General features: G+C 40.5%; 2 protein-coding genes across 3 annotated transcripts in view; both read left to right on the top strand.

The window, feature by feature from the left end:
• Positions 1-8,435: 8,435 nt before the first annotated feature.
• LOC139908130 (C-C motif chemokine 4-like) lies at positions 8,436-11,540 on the top strand. Its single transcript, XM_071894711.2, has 3 exons — positions 8,436-8,587; positions 9,444-9,561; positions 10,547-11,540. Exons 1-3 carry the CDS (start codon positions 8,521-8,523, stop codon positions 10,659-10,661), a joined length of 300 nt encoding a protein of 99 aa, XP_071750812.1. The 5' UTR covers positions 8,436-8,520; the 3' UTR covers positions 10,662-11,540.
• A 1,305-nt stretch (positions 11,541-12,845) lies between these two features.
• LOC139908133 (septin-7) overlaps positions 12,846-21,369 on the top strand; it is a 41,449-nt gene continuing 32,925 nt past the window's right edge. The window contains exons 1-2 of one of the 2 annotated variants that reach the window (XM_078282884.1): positions 12,846-13,092; positions 18,376-18,476. The gene's annotated coding sequence lies outside the window, so the exon portion shown is untranslated. Of the gene's footprint in view, positions 13,093-18,340; positions 18,477-21,369 lie in introns of those variants that run through there. The other variant, XM_078282885.1, reaches the window with a different exon arrangement.

The raw sequence follows: 21,369 nt of genomic DNA, 5'->3' as shown, positions 1-21,369 counted from the left end.
GATCACTGTCTTGGTAACACACTAGCTAACGTATCTAGTAGAAGATAGTGTTAATAGTGGCTAGTAGTCGCATCTCAGCACCGGTTATTTTGCTAAATTAGCCTGCTGGCTAGCTAACAGTTAGTTCAGGTTAACTGAGCTGACTCTTCTCAAGCTACAACTCAGAGTGTTTTGGAGTAGAGACTAGAGCTAAAGACAAGACAGTTTACTGTGTCACACTAACCTAAATCTGGAAAGGAATATCAGACTATTCACTTTTACATTACTAAATTGACTTTTAGCCACACCACAACAATCTTTTTCAGGTATTTCTGTTTTTCTAGTCTGGTTGTTACATATTTAAAAAATTATTTGTGCACAGCCAATTGTCCACTGGACCACCATGATGGTGCCATCCATGGTAGCTAGGAGATTTGTGACGCAACTGCAAAACCTCGATAGCATAATACAGAAAAGGCATACACACACACTGCACAGCATGCCAAGCATACACAAACACACTGCATAAAGTGTTGTATGCACACAAAGATATAGAAAGCCTACACATTAGCACACACACACACTATACTTGAAGTAGACACACACACATACAGATACACTCTCACAGTGCAACACAGATTGGCAGTCATTCCTCTAATCTCCTCACCAGTCTATACAGTATTGACACACTGCTTCTCCTGCTGGTTCCGTCTCATAGGACACCAATATGTGCACAGGCACGTGCAGGTCTGGCTTTATTTTTCCTCCTAACTACCCCATTATAGCATGGCATTTACATTTTTAACTCCCAATCTGAAACACAGCCACACAGACCAAGTTAATGCCAAACAGCAGCTGGAACTTTATTTGGATTTGATTGATCCGGTGTACAGCAGTGACGTGTTTTATAGGAATACACCAAGTTTTTGGTAGATTGGTTGGTCCACTTACCCTTGAAATGATGAAAATATAAAATCATCCATGTGTCCCCAGTAGATCACTGGCTCTGGTGCTCCATGCTAACACTTCAGCATACACTATGTTGAGTGATAGTAGGCTCCATGCTAACACTTTAGCATAGTGTATGCTAAAGTGTTAGCATGGAGCACCGGAGACAGCGATCTACTGGGAATACTTGGATGATTTTAGTGTCTATGTTCTCATCACTTAACAACTAAATTGACCAATGGGATAATCTCCCAAAAACTTTGTATATTCCTTCAAAAGTGATGAATAAAACATAATCTATGAGTATGACCCTGCCTGTTGGGACAGGGTGAATCAAATGTGCTTTGAAAGCTCTAAAGACTTCAGATACTCTTTGATTGTCTTGGTCTGGCAAACAATGTTTACACTGCAGCTCTTTGACCAGTCAGCCTGTTTCTTGGCAGTACAAGGGGGGGGGGGGATGCCTTGTCTGAATCTCTACACTCTTAAGATTTTCAATACAGATGTGTGTGTATGTTGGGACAACACATATCGTGTTACTTTTCAATACAAATCAACCAACATATGTTGACACAACCGGTATTTCTATGAACACATGGTGTGTTGAAAGGTAACACAACATGTATGTACTTACAGATGTGTTTATAAGAGTGTACACCCTACTGCTGTCTGTGTGTGCGTGTGTGTGTGTGTGTGTGTGTGTGTTGCAATGTATGTATGTATGCAAGTGTATGCAGGAAACATACTGTATGTTCTACTATGTATGTCCAACTGGCATTTCTACCTACAGTATGATCCACCGGTCACCTGGCTGCTCTGACACTCTTTATGTCTGGTCTCTTTACGATTCGCATTATTATGATTATGATGACTAATATATTATTCTTATTCTGTAAGGTTTGTATCTGTGCTTTTTTCAATTCAAGGTTCACCTTGTATTTTTTTTCTTTCTTAGGATGCTGCAGTTAATTGAGTCTCTGAATCTGACTCCTTTGCTAATGACCACTCCTCTGGCTAGGGTGAACCTGAAATGAGATCAATTCCTGGAATATGTCATTTACTTGGTAAATAGTAATGTAAATACACTATAGGTCTATAGTGAATAAAAGATGAATATGTGCTTGGACAGAATCTAACAAGAAGTGCCACAGTTTCTCTGAGGATCTCCCCTCAGGGTAAATGACTTCAAGTTCTGGGGGAAGTACAGTGGTAGCCAATGTAGAAGTCTATTTAATAACCTTTATCTTGCATCTATCCTACATTATTACTGCACTCCCAAGTACGTCCGAAGAATTAATCTAAGGGTGGAGCAGCAGTGCAGCAAGCATGCAAAAAGTGGGACTTCTACAGTAGCTACTTCTTTAAGATGAAGTTGCCCTCAGACTAAAATCGTGGGTTATTTTTGCAATTGGAGAATGGAGGTAAAAGTTAAGAGAGTTTTTTTTTTTATAATTTGGAGTCTGTTTTATTTTGCTCTGTGTCATGTGTTTGTATTTTTGCCTATTTTTTAATGACAAAAAGATGGAAAGACAGGAAGATGTGCAGGGAGGCTGATCCCTTGATTCAAAGGTCAAAGGTCAAGGGTAAGGGGTCAAGCAGGGAAGAACTGCTGTAGAGCTGGATATTAAAGCCCAACTAGGGCAAATTTTCTCACTTGATTGTTTTCAATATATTGTCAAAACGTACAGTTATCAGCAGATTATCATTAAAGGAATACTTCAAGGTTTTGATATATTGTTCCGTTGGTCAATTTAGCTGTAAAATGAGAACATAGACACCAAAATCATCCAAGAGTCCCCAGTAGATCAATGGCTCCGATGCTCCTTGCTAACACTTTAGCGTACACTATGTTGAGTGGTAGTAGGCTCCATGCTAACACTTTAGCGTACACTATGTTGAGTGGTAGTAGGCTCCATGCTAACACTTTAGCGTACACTATGTTGAGTGATAGTTGGCTCCATGCTAACACTTTAGCGTACACTATGTTGAGTGATAGTAGGCTCCATGCTAACACTTTAGCGTACACTATGTTGAGTGATGGTAGCAACTAGCATTATCTTAAAAGTGAGAAAATGAAGCTGTTTAAGCTAAATGGCAATAAGGCTAATCTTAGTTGATATGTGTAGGAGATTTAGGAGGTAAATTTTATATTAAATATGATAGAAAAATAACATATTGTTTTGAACTAGCAGGGACTACTTTCCCTGTTTCCATAGAAAGTGAAGGTGGGGAGACAAGGGAGACACTGCAGCTAAAAATACAGCTAAAAATCACAGCACAGCAGATGAATACGTGGCTGCTGACCTGAAATACTACCAAAATATAAGCCTGGTTACATACAATACATTTCTTTTTTTTATTTTATTTAGAAATCTATGGGCTATGTGGTAAAACAACTTTTAATTACTAAAAGGTCAGTCTTCTTACTTTGGATAATGCTAGTGTCTGCTAAAGTGTTAGCATGGAGCACTGGAGCCAATGATCTACCTGGGACACATGGATGATTTTAGTGTCTATGTTCTAATCACTTTCAGGCAAGTTGACCAACGGGCCAATTTCCCAAAAACTTGCTGTACTCCTTTAACAATTTCAGGATTTTGTACCTTTTGGGCTCACTAACAACTGTAGTCCTTGGCCCAGTTTGGGATCGGGGCAGACATTTTTCCACATTTGGCTGGGGCTGGGCTCAAATTTTCAGGTCTAAGCTGTTGTAGCTGCATGCAGAGTACTGTATGTACTGTAATAATGCTTCAGGCTTCTAGTCCCAGTACAAAGTGATGCCTCACTTTACTATCCTTTTCTGGTTTTATTTTCTATAAATTGTCTCTATTAAAGTTTTTTTTTAATTGATTTTTCTCTTTTGGATGGGGGGATGTTGTTTCTCTAGGGGATAGTCTAGCTTGCTCTCTGTAATGTGGCACAGTGGCAGGGGAGATCAGTGGCTTTTCTCTTTATAAGCTTCTTCGACAAACTGCTTATTTTCTTCTGCTTTTTAAAAAAAATGGAGTTTTCCCTCTTTGAATCTGCGTCTTGCGTGTTTATTTGGGTATCCAGCATTCAAGTGTCATTCATTTTATGAGAGGCCGGTGTCTAGCAAGTCTTCTGTGGAAATAATTGATTTGATTTGATTTATTTATTTCAATCATGTACTGTTACACAAACAAACAAAAACAAAATTTGCACGTAAAATGAAATATACAAGTTTGTTAATTTTATACTAGTAATGATAATAATAATAATAATAATAAAAAAATAAATAATAAAAGGATTAATGATCGCTCAATATAACACTAGTACTAATGTTAATACCAATAATAACAACCTGAAATTTTGTGAAATGAGCACAATGATTTAAAATGCGAATACATGCTCTGTGCAGAAAAAGTGAGAGAAATACATTTTCCCGCAATGAACAGATTACATGAGGGAGGCACGACTAGAAACAGCATAAAGTTTATAAATCTTTTTTTACAAAGTGATTTAAATAAAAACAGAAGGAACAGAACAAAGGGCATGAAAGTAACTCAAGGCTCTTAAAGAATTAAATAGACAAGGCAAGGCAAGGCAAGTTTATTTATATAGCACATTTCATACACAACGGCAATTCAAAGTGCTTTACATAGATAAAATAAAAATAAAGACAGATAAAAAGACAGTGCAAGAAGATTAGAAAAGTGAAAAGTGCATTAAAATCACATTTAAAAGACAATATAAAAGATAGAAATAAATAAATATGACAGTGCAGATGAGTGTTGCCCTAGATTTCTTAAAAACCCCGGGTGAACAGAAAAGTTTTAAGCCCTTAAAAAGATTCTAAAGTGGAGGCAGACCTCAGATTTTCTGGAAGTTTGTTCCAGACATGAGGAGCATAAAAACTAAAAGCTGCTTCTCCATGCTTTGTTCTGACCCTGGGAACATTAAGCAGACCAGCACCTGAAGACCTGAGGGGTCTGGCGGGTTCATAACATTGAAGGAGATCAGAAATGTATTTTGGTCCTAAACCATTAAGTGCTTTATAAACATGCAACAGAATTTTAAACTCAATTCTTTGGCACACAGGAAGCCAATGCAGTGATCTCAGCACTGGAGTGACGTGGTCCATGTTCTTAGTCCTGGTTCGAACCCTGGCAGCAGCGTTCTGGATGAGCTGCAGTTGTCTAAGAGCTTTTTTAGAGAGACCTGTAAAGACACTGTTACAGTAGTCAAGCCTACTAAAAATAAATGCATGAACAAGTTTTTCAAGGTCCTGCTTGGACATGAATTCTTTAATTCTTGCAATATTTTTAAGGTGATAGTAGATAGTTGTAATTGTCTTGATGTGGCTGTTGAAGTTTAGGTCAGAGTCCATGACTACACCAAGACTTCTGACTTGGTTTTTAGTCTCCAGTGAGAGGGATTCAAGGTGAGCAGTGACTTTAAGTCTCTCCTCTTATGCACCAAAAACAATTATTTCAGTTTTATCTTTATTTAGTTGCAGAAAATTGTGGCACATCCAGTCATTAAATAAAATAGATAAAAAATTGGAAAAAAGAAAAACAAAGAATAAAAAAGACAAAATAAATAAATCAAAACATTTACATAAAAGCTTCAAAAGTGTGTCTGTGAGACACACTACTACTACCAATACTCTTACTCCAATTACTACTGCTACTATAATAATAATAATAATAATAATAATAATGATAATAATAACAATAATACAAATAAAAATAATTTAAAGGGCACTATTACGTGTGTGCGCACACGTCTTTGTGTATTTCTCACTTGCGTCAATCTATTTCCTCTTTCTGTCCAACATGAAATATGATCAGATTAGCAGTACATAAGAATACCAATCAATCAAAGGCACTCAAAGGTCAAAGGTTTGTATAGTATACATTGTGTAATACAATATTCAGCTCATACCAAATGTCTTGTTTTTCTTGAAAGGCAAAGAATGAAGAAGTGAAAGAAGCATGTCCTTTTGACGAACAGGGGGGAGAAACCAGAGTCCATTACTACATATTTACATAACGGAGTTTCTGTCAAGTATGACCAAAATGGACTGGGCTATCCCCTCATAGAAAACAGTCATATGTGATACACACAGATAACTATCACATTTCAGCTATTACGAGGATCATGAGACTAAAACGTATAAAAGGACATTGTTTAATTTAAACGGGGTAATTTTGGATAATTTTATCAAGTTGATAGTCAGCAGCATTCTATCTAAACAGCAGACATCCTATTCCACACCCCAAAAACATCAATTTTAACAAGTCATTTAATATAATATTGAGTCTTAAAATCTTAGTGAAAGAATCACGGGTCATTTTCTTGATACTAGTGGAGTGATCTTCCTCATTCTGCCTTGTTTCAAGATACTCACACTTGTTTATAGACCCTGGAACAAGTGAAACTGCAACTTTCAGTACCTCACTCTCGCTGGCAGAATTAAGAAAAATATTTTAAGATTGAACATACGACAAAATAAATGTACCGCAGGTCTGGTGAGCTGAAAAAGTTGAAGTAAGATGTTGTAAAGTATAAACTACAGCTCTCCACGCTGCTGCAATGTGTCTTCACGTATGGCTGGTCAGGCGCAAGGCAATAGCAGGAATATGACTAATTCTGACCTTAACTAAAGAGCAGCAGTATGAGTAATGCGTGCAATAAGCCCCCATACAGGTGTAGCCATCACAGAGACATCACTTTTTATGGTACATTATGCATGGAGCAGAGAATTACTGCTGCACTATTTCTCTGCCTTGAAGAAGTGCAAATTTTATATTTTAATACGCCTGTTCTGTGCTGCTTTAAAACATCTGAGAAAGAATAAGTTCCAGATAAAGGATAGATAGATAGATAGAAAGATTGATAGATAGATAGATAGATAGATAAAGTTCTCTGCAGCACACTGACAACATAGTCTGCCTAAAGGAGCCCCCCAGGGCGCTATACTTGGTCCTCTCTTATTTACTATACATATTAATTATTTAGTCCAAACTATGTCAAATGCTAATCTTCATCCCCATGCTGATGATATTAACATTGCTGTTGTGCTACACACCTTGTGAAAACCCTTAAGAATTCCCAAACTGGTTTCACCACTGTGCAGTCTGCCTTAACGCCGGCTGAAACTTGCTCTGAATGCCAACAAACGGGACAGGCCACAAAATCTTGCACCTATTTCTACCATGGGAAACAACATGGCTGGAATATTATAGCTGCTGACTGGCCAAAGGTTCAGCACCTTGTAAAGAAATTCAAGAAAACCCAGGATGAGAAAGTGGCAGTTTTATAGGTTTATTCAATCTGCAGGTTGAAAGACAAGGAACTCAAAATATGGATGATTACATAGATTTTATAGTGTTGAATTTTCATGATTATGTTAATACAGATAGAATATAATAAAGCTATTGGTCAAAAAGTATAAGGTCATATGAACAAGACTGAACAGCCAATGATAATTATAGCTCTAGTACTTGAAGGAGATGCATAATAAGAGGTGACCACCTTCTAGAAGACAAGTTATTATTTTGCTTGGTCAGTGTTATCTAAGAGATTTGGGTATTTTCACATTCCAGACTCACAGTTCTGTGAGAAACACACCAGATGTTACTTTACAGTTTAATCTTATAATGGTGAAGCAGATTCAGTATTCTTGAGTTTTAGGCACTTAAGGTGTAAATATAGGTCCAAGGTTACATATAGGAATGTTGCTTAGTATAGGTACTTTTCCTTTTCTTCCCCAACAAAGGTAAAATTGGGGTTTCATTCAAGGAACAAGTCATTGTCAGTTTTGTCAGTTTTTGGTGGGGGAAAATAAACGTTGCTGCCTCTTTTATGTTAATTACGACAATGTTTTAGATTCACATATGTTTGTGCCTGTCTCATATATTACGGTATATTGACTGTAAAGCACTCACTCATTAGTTTACCTTGTATTATCTGGGTTGACTGGCCTGTTATGTCCTGTTGTGGGTTTATTCATACATCCAGGAACTGGCATTCAATGTCAACCGCAGTATGCTTTAAACCGAGCTTCTGTGGAATGCTACTTGTTTTTAAGAGACACTCATACACACAGACACACACACACACACACACACACACACACACAGACGCACAGACTCAATTAGGCTATTTGTAGAAATATTGAAGGTCAATGATGACAGAGAAAGTTGTGTGAAACAGGAGAACGGAAAGTTACACACACACCCAAACAGTCACATGGAAGTATTACAGAGAACAAATAACAGAATTCACAGGGAAAGCACCATTGGAAAAAAAAACTTCCTCTTATGTTAAAGTCCATCGCAGAGCTCAGTGTTGTATTGGTTTTGGGAAGTGAAATAAAGACGCTACAGAGATACATACAGATGAAACTCCCATTCGTGGCAAACCCCCGCACAGAGAGATCAAGGCCACGTAATAAGTCCCGAGATTCAGTGCGGGTCTTCCCCAGCTGCCCTGCTACTGTATAAAAATGAAATCTAACAGAGCAGAGATCCACATAGCAGAGAGACCAGGTCGATACAGCAGGACTGACAGCTTCCCATTCGCTTACTATTACACTGTACTGTACCGCAAGGGAACGCACACTTCAGCATGGCTGCTCCTCGTCTCGCTCTGTCTGTGTTTGTGCTGCTGCTGGCTGCCATCGCCCTGAGCGAAGGTAAGGAAGAGCTCAACACCAAAACTCAATGAGTATGTGTGTGTGTGAGAGAGAGAGAGGGAGAAAGAGAGATATATGATAGGGTTAGACTGGTCAGATCTGGTCCAGTCAGTATGGTCCACCTCTGGTATGATATTATTTGATTGATTACATATTTATTGTAGGATTGATCAATACTACACTGGTTGTGTATGGGAAGACCTTAACCTGAATAGATTCTAATGGGACCTTTTGATCAGATTCCACACAAGTATGCATGAATGTTATTATTATTAGTAATAGCAGCAGTAGTTAGTGGAGAGTTTTAGCTTTTTCTGTAATAGTTTGGGACTTTTTTAAATGAAAATGATCAAATTGACATGAAAAAATCATTGGATCACAAAATGGGGAACCATTAACACTAGCGTTTCAGGCTGAAGACGGCTTGTAGTCTGAACCGTTTGTGTCATTTGTTCCCTTGCTGCTGCTTTTTGCAATAATAATTTCACAATTTAATTAATTTAATTTAATTTTCACTACACAAATCCAAAACTATGACGAGAAAAGCCTCTGAAAACAGCATTTAGACCATGGGACACTAAAACTCTCCTGTTTGATAGATCCAGTATCAAGTCAAATTGGTCGTGTACAAGGACTTTTTAGTTCAAATTTAAAGATATTGAATATTGGCACAAAATATCAGCTCTCAGCAGCTTCAATTAAACAATATCTGTATCAGTATTGGCCTTTTAAAAACCCATACCAGTCGAACCCTAGTGTACCGAAAATGAAAGAATGGATTTAGGTGTGTGTGTGTGTGTGTGTGTGCGTGTGTTGTATCTTGCTGAGATGTTCATTCCCAGGTGTTTGTTCGTAGGAATGCGCGGTCCTGGGCCAAAGAGATGCTGCTTTCGTTTCACTGATAAACAGCTGCCCAAAGGGAGAGTGACTGGCTACATCAGGACCAGCCAGAAGTGCTCCAACCCTGCCGTGCTGTAAGTACACTACAATATAACAGTAGTGTGTTACTGGGTGGAAGTGTGTGTGTGTGTGTGTGTGTGTGTGTGGGTGTGTGAGCGAGTGCTAATGTTCATCACCAATATCATCCACATCAGCATCTACATCAGCATATTTGTCTGTAACATCAACATCAACCTCATCATCACCATCACCAGCATCATCATCATCATCAGTAACATGTACATCATCATCATCATTATAATTATCACCAACATCATCTAGATCAACATCTACATTATCTACACATGATCATCAATCATTATCAATATCTACATCATCAACATCTACATCATCACCACCAACATCAATCAGATCTTATCTTATCGTATCGTATCAGAACACATTGTATCTTATCTTATCGTATCGTATCATAACACATGGTATCTTATCTTATCGTATCGTATCATAACACATGGTATCTTATCTTATCGTATCGTATCATAACACATCGTATCTTATCTTATCGTATCGTATCATAACACATCGTATCTTATCTTATCTTATCGTATCGTATCGAATCATAACACATCATATCTTATCTTATCTTATCGTATCGTATCGAATCATAACACATCATATCTTATCTTATCTTATCGTATCGTATCGTATCATAACACATCGTAGCGTATCTTATCGTATCGTATTGTATCATAACACATCATATCGTATCGTATCTTATCGTATTGTATTATAACACATTGTATCGTATCGTATCGTATCTTATCGTATCATATTGTACCATAACACATCATATCGTATCGTATCTTATCGTATTGTATTATAACACATTGTATCGTATCGTATCGTATCTTATCGTATCATATTGTATCATAACACATCGTATCGTATCATCACCAACATCAATCCCAGTCACCATCATCACCATCATCATCTTCATCGCGCCTACTCCCTCTGAAAGTGTTGAACCTGTCTAACAGTCCCTTTCGTCCTCACCTCCAGGCTGCAGACGGTGGCCGGTCGTCAGCTGTGTGCCAGACCTTCAGACAGCTGGGTGAAGAACATCATCAGCTACCTGGACAGTAACATCCTCCCTGGAGAGGAGAGCCACCTGTAACCACGGCAACACCATATCAACCTCCAGAGTCACTGAGAGAGGGAATCTGGCCAGTGTGTGCATCGTGATGCTGCAACTTTTCTAACTAAACTAACAACTGTTGACTGCAAATATGTAACTATCTATCTTTCTGTCTCCCTATACACAAATATATATATATGTTGCCATATAAGAACCTATACGCCAGATTCTGATATATATTTCAAAATATAGTGAATATATTAATGAATAATATATCCTGGCAAGCTACTTCAAATAAATATATCAATGTATAATATGTCCTGGGATGAGCACGTACAGTATATTTGAAATATTAGTAAATACATTCATAAATAATGCATATTGGGATAAGCGCATATCTTAGAATAGACTCTTGGATAATATGTCCTGGGATAAGAAACATTTACATACATTCCATATTAAATGTTTTTTGTAATATTTTTGTAATACTAACTTAAAAGATTTTTATCTACAGTGTCAAAACATAACATAGGCCTACAAGTTGTTCAAATGTGTGGAAATATAGGTATATTTTTTGGTGTATGGGTGTATATACAACACCGTAAGTTGATATTTTTAATACAACATTGTGCACAAAGTTGCTGGGCACTGTTTACAATTGACTTACAGAAACAAATGAAACTCCCCTTGGCATCATCAGTAGAGTATAAGCTATCGGCTTGACCACTATATATAGACTGTACCACTGTGAGCTATTTGCCTTGTTATATATATCTGATAATGTACAACCAGATGCAAATAACAGATCAAGAATGTTGTTGTTGGTTGGTGGAATGTCTTATGTGACTATAGAAGACTCCTGATGTGTGTATTTACAGTCATGTTTTAAAGTGTATTTTAAGGGTTCAGGTTCATTTCTGTATGCTTTGGGTCTATACTCTCTTGAATTAAAGCAAGACAGCATGTGAAAGTCTGCCGCTGCATCAGTTCACTTTGTAACCTGATAACACACTTTTCTTCACCACTAGAGAGCGCACCTAGACCATTTAGCTAAACCTACCATGTTTTTGAGCAACTTTAATGAGTTTATTAAAAAAAAAGCCAGATCACTAGTAAATCTCTATGGGAAAAAGGACTGCTTTAAAAGAGATGAAAAGTGCAGAGTTCCCCATCAGAAGCTTCACTGGGGAGAGATGAGCTGCATTTAATGATTTGTTGGTGCTTTCAAGGAAAGAAGGGAAAACATGCAGTCGACATGTAATTGATGTTTTAATTAAATTCATATAGTTAGTTAAGTGTTTCAATACATGTCTTAACAAAAACAATATTGTAAAGAGCTATCATAGAAATCCTTACTACTACTAATTCTGCCTAAGCTATGGCAAGTCTCTGCATCATCTATCATTTGCCACCAAAACTTCCAAACCTGGTTATATTGACTATGTTTGTGGGGACAAAGTGAAACAATGACTGATGACTGACAAGATATTATTATTTGGTCAATGTGATAAATTTGATCAGTTTAAGGGAAACATTTGTCCTGAATAATCTTATATGATTTTTTAGATATGGCTTTTGCGTAGGTTTCTGGCAATCGTGTGGCTGATCTTTACCCTCCATTATGATGTTAAAAACTACAAGATCAAAATTAGCCTTACTTGCCACACCTTGACATGCCCAGTTGACGCCCAGTCGTATTTACCTCTTTGTTGTTCGTTAGTTGGCAGCTCAAGTTGTACCGATATTTCCGACAGCATTTGAAGGCAGCACATTTCGCCTCGAGCGGCCTCGAGTCGCGTGTGACGTCACTGCGTTTGACAAATAGGAAGGCGGATCCAGAAGAAAACGGACTGCATCCACTGCATCAAGCTAGCCAGAGACAGCCAGGTTAAAACCAGAAGTAAGGCGCGGTTGCCTTCAAAATAAAAGTATCAAATATGTTGCTTTTGAAAATAAAAGAATACTTAAGTACTGAGGCGTACACAGCAGTTTCAAAATATAAAAGCAATTATGTTTTATTCATTATATATCCTTAAATATATTGTACATTTTCACTTGGGAGTTTATATTACTTAAAAGCTGCAACACATTCTTGTTTTATTTTGGAATTCTCACCCGGACGTTTCATTTTATATTGTGGGTGGCTTGACACTGGTAGAGAAAAAACGACAGTTACAGCATTTTTCTCCCCTCCGCTGCCTTTGGTAGTAGTAACGTTATCTCTCAGTGGCCATATGTAATTTACCATTTACCGTAATTCATTCATTTTCAGAGGCACTCCTCTTCTGTTTTTTTTTTACGCCGAGTTACGGCTTTTAGGGGGAAAGCCGCGTATTTCTTACGCTCCGTCGTTTTCTGGACGTTTAACGTTATCTGTTTATGCCTCGGTCTGTCCGTCTGCAGGCTGGGTGGTGACAGCACAGTACAATGATCGAGCGACCAGAGACTGCGGTTCCGAGCATCGCTGTAAGTCCACTTCTCTTCCAAATAGAGACCAATATGCAAATATTGGCGCTAACGGTTTTTACAATAGGGGAATTCATGAAAAAACCCTCATTGCAAGCCCATATTGAAACGTCGTTGTGTGGTTTGTAGCCCCGAGACGAACCGTTCTCTGTATGGAGAGAATGTGACACCAAACTCCGTTAAAAATCTGTCAGTTAAGGTTGCCTTGCTTACGGACAAAGGGACATACCTTGTAGAACATCACTTACGACTTTTGAGAAATCGTTAGAGCTCACTGGTAAATTCGGCATAATATAATCCACCAAGCAGCATTTTAACTTCATTAAAATGTCATCATTTGTAATTGGTTCACGCTGCTCGCTACCGCCGACCACGGTGTATTTTGATGGAAGAAGATAGTAGTAATATAAGGCGAAGCTATTCTAAAAGTTGATGTTTTTTTTATCGAAATAAATGCTGAATGGTGAATAATATGTACGCCGAATGTACCAGTTGAACCATACAAGCCGGAAAAGAACGTAAGCCATGTTCTATGAGGTATGTAGGTTTGCCAACAAGCGAGGTAACATTTAGTTGACAGATTTTTGAATGGAGATTGGCTTGAAGTAGACGAGACAACATAACGTATCGGAGACATGTGGTCTGGTCTCCATCATCATCCGTTGCAATTCTTGTTTTGAAATTTTTGGGCCCTTTGACAATTGTATAAGTGATAACGTTAGCGAATTATTTGGTGTGTCAGTATCCAAATACACGCCTGGTATTAGCCTTAGCCCGCAATGGTGGTCTGCTCTGAGGCCCCGTGTTACTCTTGGAGCATCATAGCTCCGACAAGATGTGGTCCCTCTTGTATGGAGAGAACTGTACCCCAAGCTCCATTTAAATATCTGGCAGTTGCTGCCTTGCTTATCGGTAAAAATACATACCTGGTAGAATATAACTTAAGAGCCTTTACGAATTGATAGGAGCCACTCTTCAATTCGGCATACATCAAACACACCAGAACATCACTTCTTTTAATGAAATTTAATCTTTTAGAATTGGTTCATCTGTTCCTCCCACAATCTTTTCCGCCGAAATAGACCGTGGTGGGCGGTAGCAAGCAGTGTGAACCAATTCTAAAAGTTGATTTTGGTTTTTTATTGAAGTGAAGTGCTGATTGGTGGATTAGGCCGAATCTACCAGAAGACACTACCGACTTGTAAAATATCTTAAGTCATGTTCTACCGGGTATGTATCTTCACCGATAAGCAAGGCCACAGTTAAATGCTTGATCATTGAATGCAGTTCGGCGTTACTTTCCACACACGAGTGAATGGCACTTATGGAGGCTTAGGAGCATCCTGCTGGCTGGCCGGATCTGGCTTTCTTTGTCCGGGGCATTTATCCTGCCACTTACACTTCAATAAATTGACAGTGGCCTTTTACTGATCACACACTATTCAGTCATTATATTTGTGCTGTCTTTTAGCTGATCTGTTTGCCATCGCCTCTGAGGGTGATGGGCAGTGATGTGCCTTGCCACAACACCAAGGGGGTGGACATGCATAATAATGTGCCCCTGAAGAGAGAGTGTGAAAGGGAAATGGATGCAACTTGCTTGGTGCTAAAAATAACAGCAGTGGATGCTGAATGAACGTTTGAAGAAAAGTGTATTTTCTACTACTGACATTTTGAAACAGTGGAGAGTGTGGGCCACAGCATCGGCCACTGAATGCAAATGCATGAGTGGATGGGGATGGGTGTGTGTGTGTGTGTGTGTGTGTGTGTGTGTGTGTGGGGGGGGGGGGGTGTAAGAGCAAGCTGTATGGGAAAGCAGATGATGTCAGTCAACCAGGCAGCTACTATCACCGGATAGAGTGGGGGGAGGGGTTCAAATGAATGGTATGGACTGATTAGCCTGCCTCTCTCTCTCTCTCTCCCTCTCTCTCTGTCCCATTCCCCCTACCCTTTCCTCTCTCTCTCTCTCTCTCTCTCTCTCTCCCTCTCTCTCTGTCCCATTCCCCCTACCCTTTCCTCTTTCTCTCTCTCTCTTCTTCTGCCTCTTTCTCTCAGTCTGTCACAAGGATTTTTTATAGAAGATCTGTCACACGGAAAAGAGCTATAGCAATCCCATAATACATTTTGCAAGGATGCCATACAAATAGCACAAAAACTCATAGGAATATTATAGTGATACTAGAGGAGACCACAAGTACCACATACACACTATAGAAATATCGTAAATATAGTATTTTATAGTGATTTTTCAGTATTGGCAACATTGATGCATTCTGTCTCTCTCTCTCACTCACTCACTCACTCACTCACTCATATGCCTATGCATCGCACCCATTAATCCACCGACTGACTCACTCTCTCTCACACGCACGCATGCACATATTTCTTCCCCTCCATCTCTCCACACGTTCACACACTCCACAAGCTGTAGCTAAACGCTGACGCCTCTTCTAATGACGTATTCCCCATCGTTAAATTATCGACCCCAACGCGTTAACGTTACCTGTGCCGCCCACGGGGGGAGCTGCAGGGGAGGGGAGACTGTGTCCGAGCTGGCATCTTATGTAACTCACACACAACTTGTACGCGTATGTGGGTGGATCGAATATGGAAATGGTGGAAAGTGCTTCAGGCTCGCTCAGAATAGTTCTACTTGCTGTCGTAATCGGCAAGCTACACACAGCAGCACAGGATATCGGTCAGACGGATTGCTTCCCTCTCCCTTACCGCTAGTAGAATGCAGGGCAAGGCCGATATTGAGCTTTTATTAAATATCAGATATCGGCCAGTCAGTGTCGTCCACCTCTGATATGATGGAAGTTCCTCTGAATGCACATGGTGAGAATTACAATAGATGCCTTAAATTGCAGCACAACCCCAGATATAAAATGTAGCCTAAATGAATTGACAAACTGCAAAAAAGTCTTTATTCTCCATTTACAAGTCATTTATTATCATTTTCAGTCTTAAAATCTTAGTTTTCTTAAAGTGAGTGGGCAGTGAGTTAGTGAGTCCCAGCAGCAAGACCAACAGGGATCTAGACTGGAAAGAATAGATGGGAGGCCAGGCTAATCTGTTTCTAATGTTACCCTGCAAAACATGTCCATCTGAACAAGTCATTTGCACACACACACACACACACACACACTCTCACACACACACACACACACACTCTCTCACACACACACACACACACGTTCAGTCTTTCCTAAAATAAGTGAAAATGTTTGCAGGCTGAGATAATTCCACTTGTCCCTGATAAGCTTTCACTTGTTTAAGGAATTTTGAAATTGAAACAAGGCAGAATAAGGCTGTTCACTGCACTGGTATCAAGAAAATGACACTTTTTGAAGAAAATTCTTCAAAGAAGTTGATTGAAATGATGTGTTTGAGGCGGGATATTTGTTTGCAGTGCAGACTAGTGTGAGGTTTCTTTAAAGGGATAGTTTGGTTTTTTGGGGGGATCTAGCTATGTTCCTACAGACAAATTTATGGATGTCATTTTTACGTCTCTGCATGCAATTTGAAGGAATGGGAACCTGAATGTGTTCACGTTGTTGTTAACCTAAAGTCAAGTTATGCAAATATCTAGTCCTAGTGGTCCTCATATAGCGTCAGTGGGAATTGGAGTGATAATAATGAACAGCTATATTAGCATCACTTCACAACCTCAAACCAAACCAAACCAAGAGAGTGGGTGATAAATTCAATCTGACTGTGGTCCCCGGTCCAGGCGTTAAAAAGTCAAGCTGTAGCTAATCTCCCACTGCTGTGTGAGGGATTTCTAACTATCTCAATTTTAGGCCTTAAAACAGTATTAAAATGTCTTGTATTAGAGGTCTTGGGATGACAGGTTTCTTTGTCCACTCTTATATTAATCCAGAACAGGGTTAGTAGTGCAATATGCGTCCATTACTTTACTAAACACAACTGGACTTCATGTCCCATAACAATTATTTTCCTGGTGTCCTTTGTCTTGTACTGCCTATTTATAGCTTCCCCCAAATCATAAGCTGTGGTTCAGTCAGAAATAGGCTGGGTTTGACAGCTTTGTTTCTTTTGATTTGTGTTTTCAAATTGGTCTTAAATTCTCTCTCTCTATCTCTCTATCTCTCTCTCTCTCTCACTCTCTCTCTCTATCTCTCTCTCTCTCTCTCTCTCTCTCTCTCTCGTCTCTCTCTCTCTCTCTCACACACCCACACCTCTTCTGTATATAGGCCTAATGCTGCAGTTTTCCATCGGGGGGTCATGCATGACAGAGCCTGAGAGGCCGGCCTGGCAATCAATTGTGTTTGCCTCGCATAGCGTGCAGGACAACGCACAGTGTCAGGTTGGGGGTGTGGTGGTGGTGGTGGTGGGTGGGTGGGGGGGGGGGGGGGGGGGGGGGGAGGGGGGGTGGGGGGGTGGGGGGGGGGTGGGGGGGGGGGGGGGGGGGGGGGGGGGGGGGGGGGGGGGGGGGGGTGATCTGACAGCAGACAGGGAGGTAGAGAGAGGGAGAGGGAAGGGGGGGAAAAAGGGAGAGAGAGATAAACCTTCGGTCTGTCCCCATACGAGGGAGATGAGAATGGACATGATACAACACGTAGGGAGTTGGCTTTCTCATTTGTTTTGTTTGTGTCGGGTCCTTTTTCCTTCGCCAGGTTGTCTTTGGTTTTCTGTGTTTAAGTCCCACACCCCTTTTTTTTTACACCAAGGTTAATCTGTCGGGATAGTCGATGTTTGACTCTCCCACTTCCTCTTTCCATTCTCTTTTGGGAAGGCCTGTAGTCTCGGCTGTCACTTTACGGAGCGGCTCCCCTCCCTCTCACCTCTTTCCCCCCCTTAAAACAGCCATTTTCCCCTCTTGTATTTATCCCAGCTGCACTTCACTTCAAAGGGGCTCTGTCGCTGCAGGACACAGAAATGCTAATTGCAGGTTCACAAAACAAGGTTTTTGTCACTGTGTGCACACATGATGGACCGTGTGTGTGTGCAGCTCTTATGTTTTTCCGCTGTATATTTGTCTACACACTGCGCCTGCCAGATGTGAAATTCCACTGTAGCAGAGGATGTGTGTGTGTGTGCATACATCCATCCATGATTTTGCTGTGTGTCGATAACAGCTCATCTTTTGCCAGTGGGCTGTTCATGCTGTTATATATCTGGCCTACACACTGTGTTAAAGATACAACATTCCAGAGTAGCTGACACATTCAAGTGTGTGTGTTTTTACCGCTCACATTCAGCCGCGGTGATGTCTACATTAACAGCGCATGTGTCTCTGTGTGTGTGTTTTCCTTCAGCAGAGGGAATCTGGAGGGCTATGTGGGCTTCGCGAACCTCCCCAACCAGGTCTACAGGAAGTCTGTCAAGAGGGGCTTCGAGTTCACACTCATGGTTGTCGGGTGAGTTGAAAACGTCTAGTTCTGACCTAATGAAGAAGTGTACGAGTGTATTTGCTTGTGTGTTTGCGTGAGTGTGTGTGTGCGCGTATGCCAAGCCTCCTGTATGTACACCTGCCCGTGTGCCTGTGTCCACTTGTTGGCGTGTGTTGTCATATTTGTGTGCAGGCAGGTCATCAGCACAGGTTGAAAGAAGGCAAAGCATGTATGGCATCCAGCGCTCTCCGCTGCTCAGTATGCCAAGTTTACAATAAAAAAAAATAATAAATTCTGTGGCGCAGTAATGCCTTGTGTGGCCTTACTTTAGAAAGCCTACGATGATCCTCTCCGCGCACCAGTGAGAAAGACATATGTGCGTATTAAACCCCTGTATTGTGAAAAAGCTGGTTTTGCATAGTTTCCCAGGGGAACTTCCTCTGTAGTCTGGGACTCACAATGACACATCTGTGTTTTTTGGATGATTCGATTTGTAAAGTGAGCGGCATCTGCGAGGCCGCGGCATGTAGAGCCACGGGTATGAATAAACGTGGTTGTAAATGTGGCTAACAGGATTACAGTAGGAGGGAAGTGGACGGAGGAGTGGAGGAGGGATGGGTTTGGCTGCCTGTGTACACACACACACACGCACACACACACACACACACACAGTAGTGGCAGCAGCAGAGATGACAGCAGCGCTGCATTGACATATTGAGCCGTGCTCTGTGTGAGAGGTCCTGCAATGAACGTGCTGTGCAGTACAGTAACAGATAAATAGCTATGGATTGTACTTCTACAATCATAGCTTATTTTCCATTTAAAACCTGGGATCTGTGTATGTCTGCCAAGTGTGCAGCTACACTGTCCTGTTGTTGGCAACATGTGCATACAGTGTGTGCATGCATGTGTGTATATACCATACATGTGTGTCCATATATCTGTGCACACACACCAATATATATATATATATTTTTGCTTGGTGTTAAACCCTGTGACACTAAAACCCTCCATTGAAACAAAGACATATTCTTTCTCTGCTAGATGTTATGGACCATGCTGTCTCTAGGTTATCCATGGGTGCTTAAAAAGACTGAAAAAGCCTTAAAATCAATTGCATTCAAAAAGTATTAAAATGTCTTAAATCCAGTTATTAGCGGTCTTACTTTGTTTACCATACATGACAGGTTTCTTTGCGCTGCATGTCCACTCTTAGATGAATCCAGAACAGGGTTATTAGTTCAATATGCATCCTATCTGCTTTACTACTAAGGCCTTAAAAGGTCATAAACTTGGCTTTCTGAAACTTGCAGATGTCTTGATTCATCCAGTGGAATGAGAAAGACATGAACACAGACACCCGGCCAGCCACTACTATCTCTGCCTGGGATTTTTTGGTTTCCTGTTTAGTAAACAGACACTGTGGAGGAGCTGCAAGAGGGAGAGGGAATGAAGACAGAAAGAGGAGCGAAGGCTTGAGGGAGAGAGAGAGAGCGAGTCGGAAAGATCCACAGTTGACTAGATCCCGTTTCAGCCCTTCTCACACATGGGCCCCTCTGTGTCTTTCTTCCCGGCTTTCTTGGCTCCTGGCCCCGCATACCCCAGCTGAGCCAAATTTCACACATAGCAAAATGTGAGGACAGCGCTCTTCACGACTCGACACAGCAGACATTTAAAGGGGACGATGAGAGGGAGGGCTCACAGTTGAGGTTTGTCAGGCTTTATCAACACCCACTTAGTTTGACCCACTTTATTACAAGTGCCTTCTGAAGCCCCTTTGATAAAAGTTATGCTTTCGAAAATTCATAGCAATGCTCTTAGACAGCCTGCCTGCCAAGATATAGATTGTGTGAGTCTGTGTGTGTGTTAGAAAGAGTAAGATTGTGCTGTCCAATATGAAAAATCAGTGTAATAGGCTTTGCTTTAGGGCAATTTGAAGGTTTTCATTTAAGAACACAACAGATAGAAGATCATTGTACCTGTAGTGTTCCTGTTAATCTTGCACTAGGCAAGATTTTGATGTAAAAATACACCTGTCTTATCAGCCTAAATGCAAAGTGGGGCAGCAACACAGAAGAGCGTCCCATCCCCACTATTTGAGATGCTGTAGATTCGCCCTATTTGCGCAAATGAAATTCTTGTGTCTTGTATGGACACTGGCGGGAAATCTTCTCCACACAGGAATCAAAACTTGGGCGAAATACAAACTGTCACCTAAACAGCAACGAGTGAGCGCTCCATTCAGAGAAAGCTGTTGAAACCCTTTTTTTTCCCCACCATCTCCACCCTGCCAGCCAGTAAGAAGAAGACATTGAGGGGCGAATTCACAAAGAATGGATTGCGGCCGCTAATAGCACCATGAATTGTGTGTCATTTGCACCCGCTATTTGCTCCGTCTCAAGGACCGATTCACAAAAGATATTGCGCTAATGATATGCCAGCGCAAACACACCCATAACCTGTTGCAGCTGAGCGCAATTTGCCCCTGTTTTGCGTCTGATTGCAATTTGCCCCTGTTTTTGCGTCTGACTGCAATTATCAATATGGCAAAGTATAAATGTTGGCTTTGTGCCAAGAACACAATAGGCAGGACAATGGCAGAGAGAAAGAGAAAAATGAAATTTTTAGACCGCAAGCTGCAAGCCCTGACAGACGAGGTGCAGAGGCATTCCTCAAAACTTCAGGCAAGAAATTTAACCGGGACTGCGAGAAACCATATTTGGGATTTAATATCCCAATAAGAAGATGGCATGATTTGAAGCGGAGAACAAAGGAGAATGTAGGGGAGCTTTATTCATTTATTTTTCATGACACAATTGCATCCTGTCACTGCATCCTTTGTTTGTCATTGCATCTCACTGCATCCCAAAATAAACTAGAAGGGCACTCGCGAGCGCAGACCTCCGCCAAGGCCAATCCAGTCT

The sequence above is a fragment of the Centroberyx gerrardi genome, chromosome 4, assembly GCF_048128805.1.
Source record: "Centroberyx gerrardi isolate f3 chromosome 4, fCenGer3.hap1.cur.20231027, whole genome shotgun sequence".
Classification (NCBI taxonomy): domain Eukaryota; kingdom Metazoa; phylum Chordata; class Actinopteri; order Beryciformes; family Berycidae; genus Centroberyx; species Centroberyx gerrardi.
This window is presented reverse-complemented; position numbering and strand designations above follow the sequence as displayed.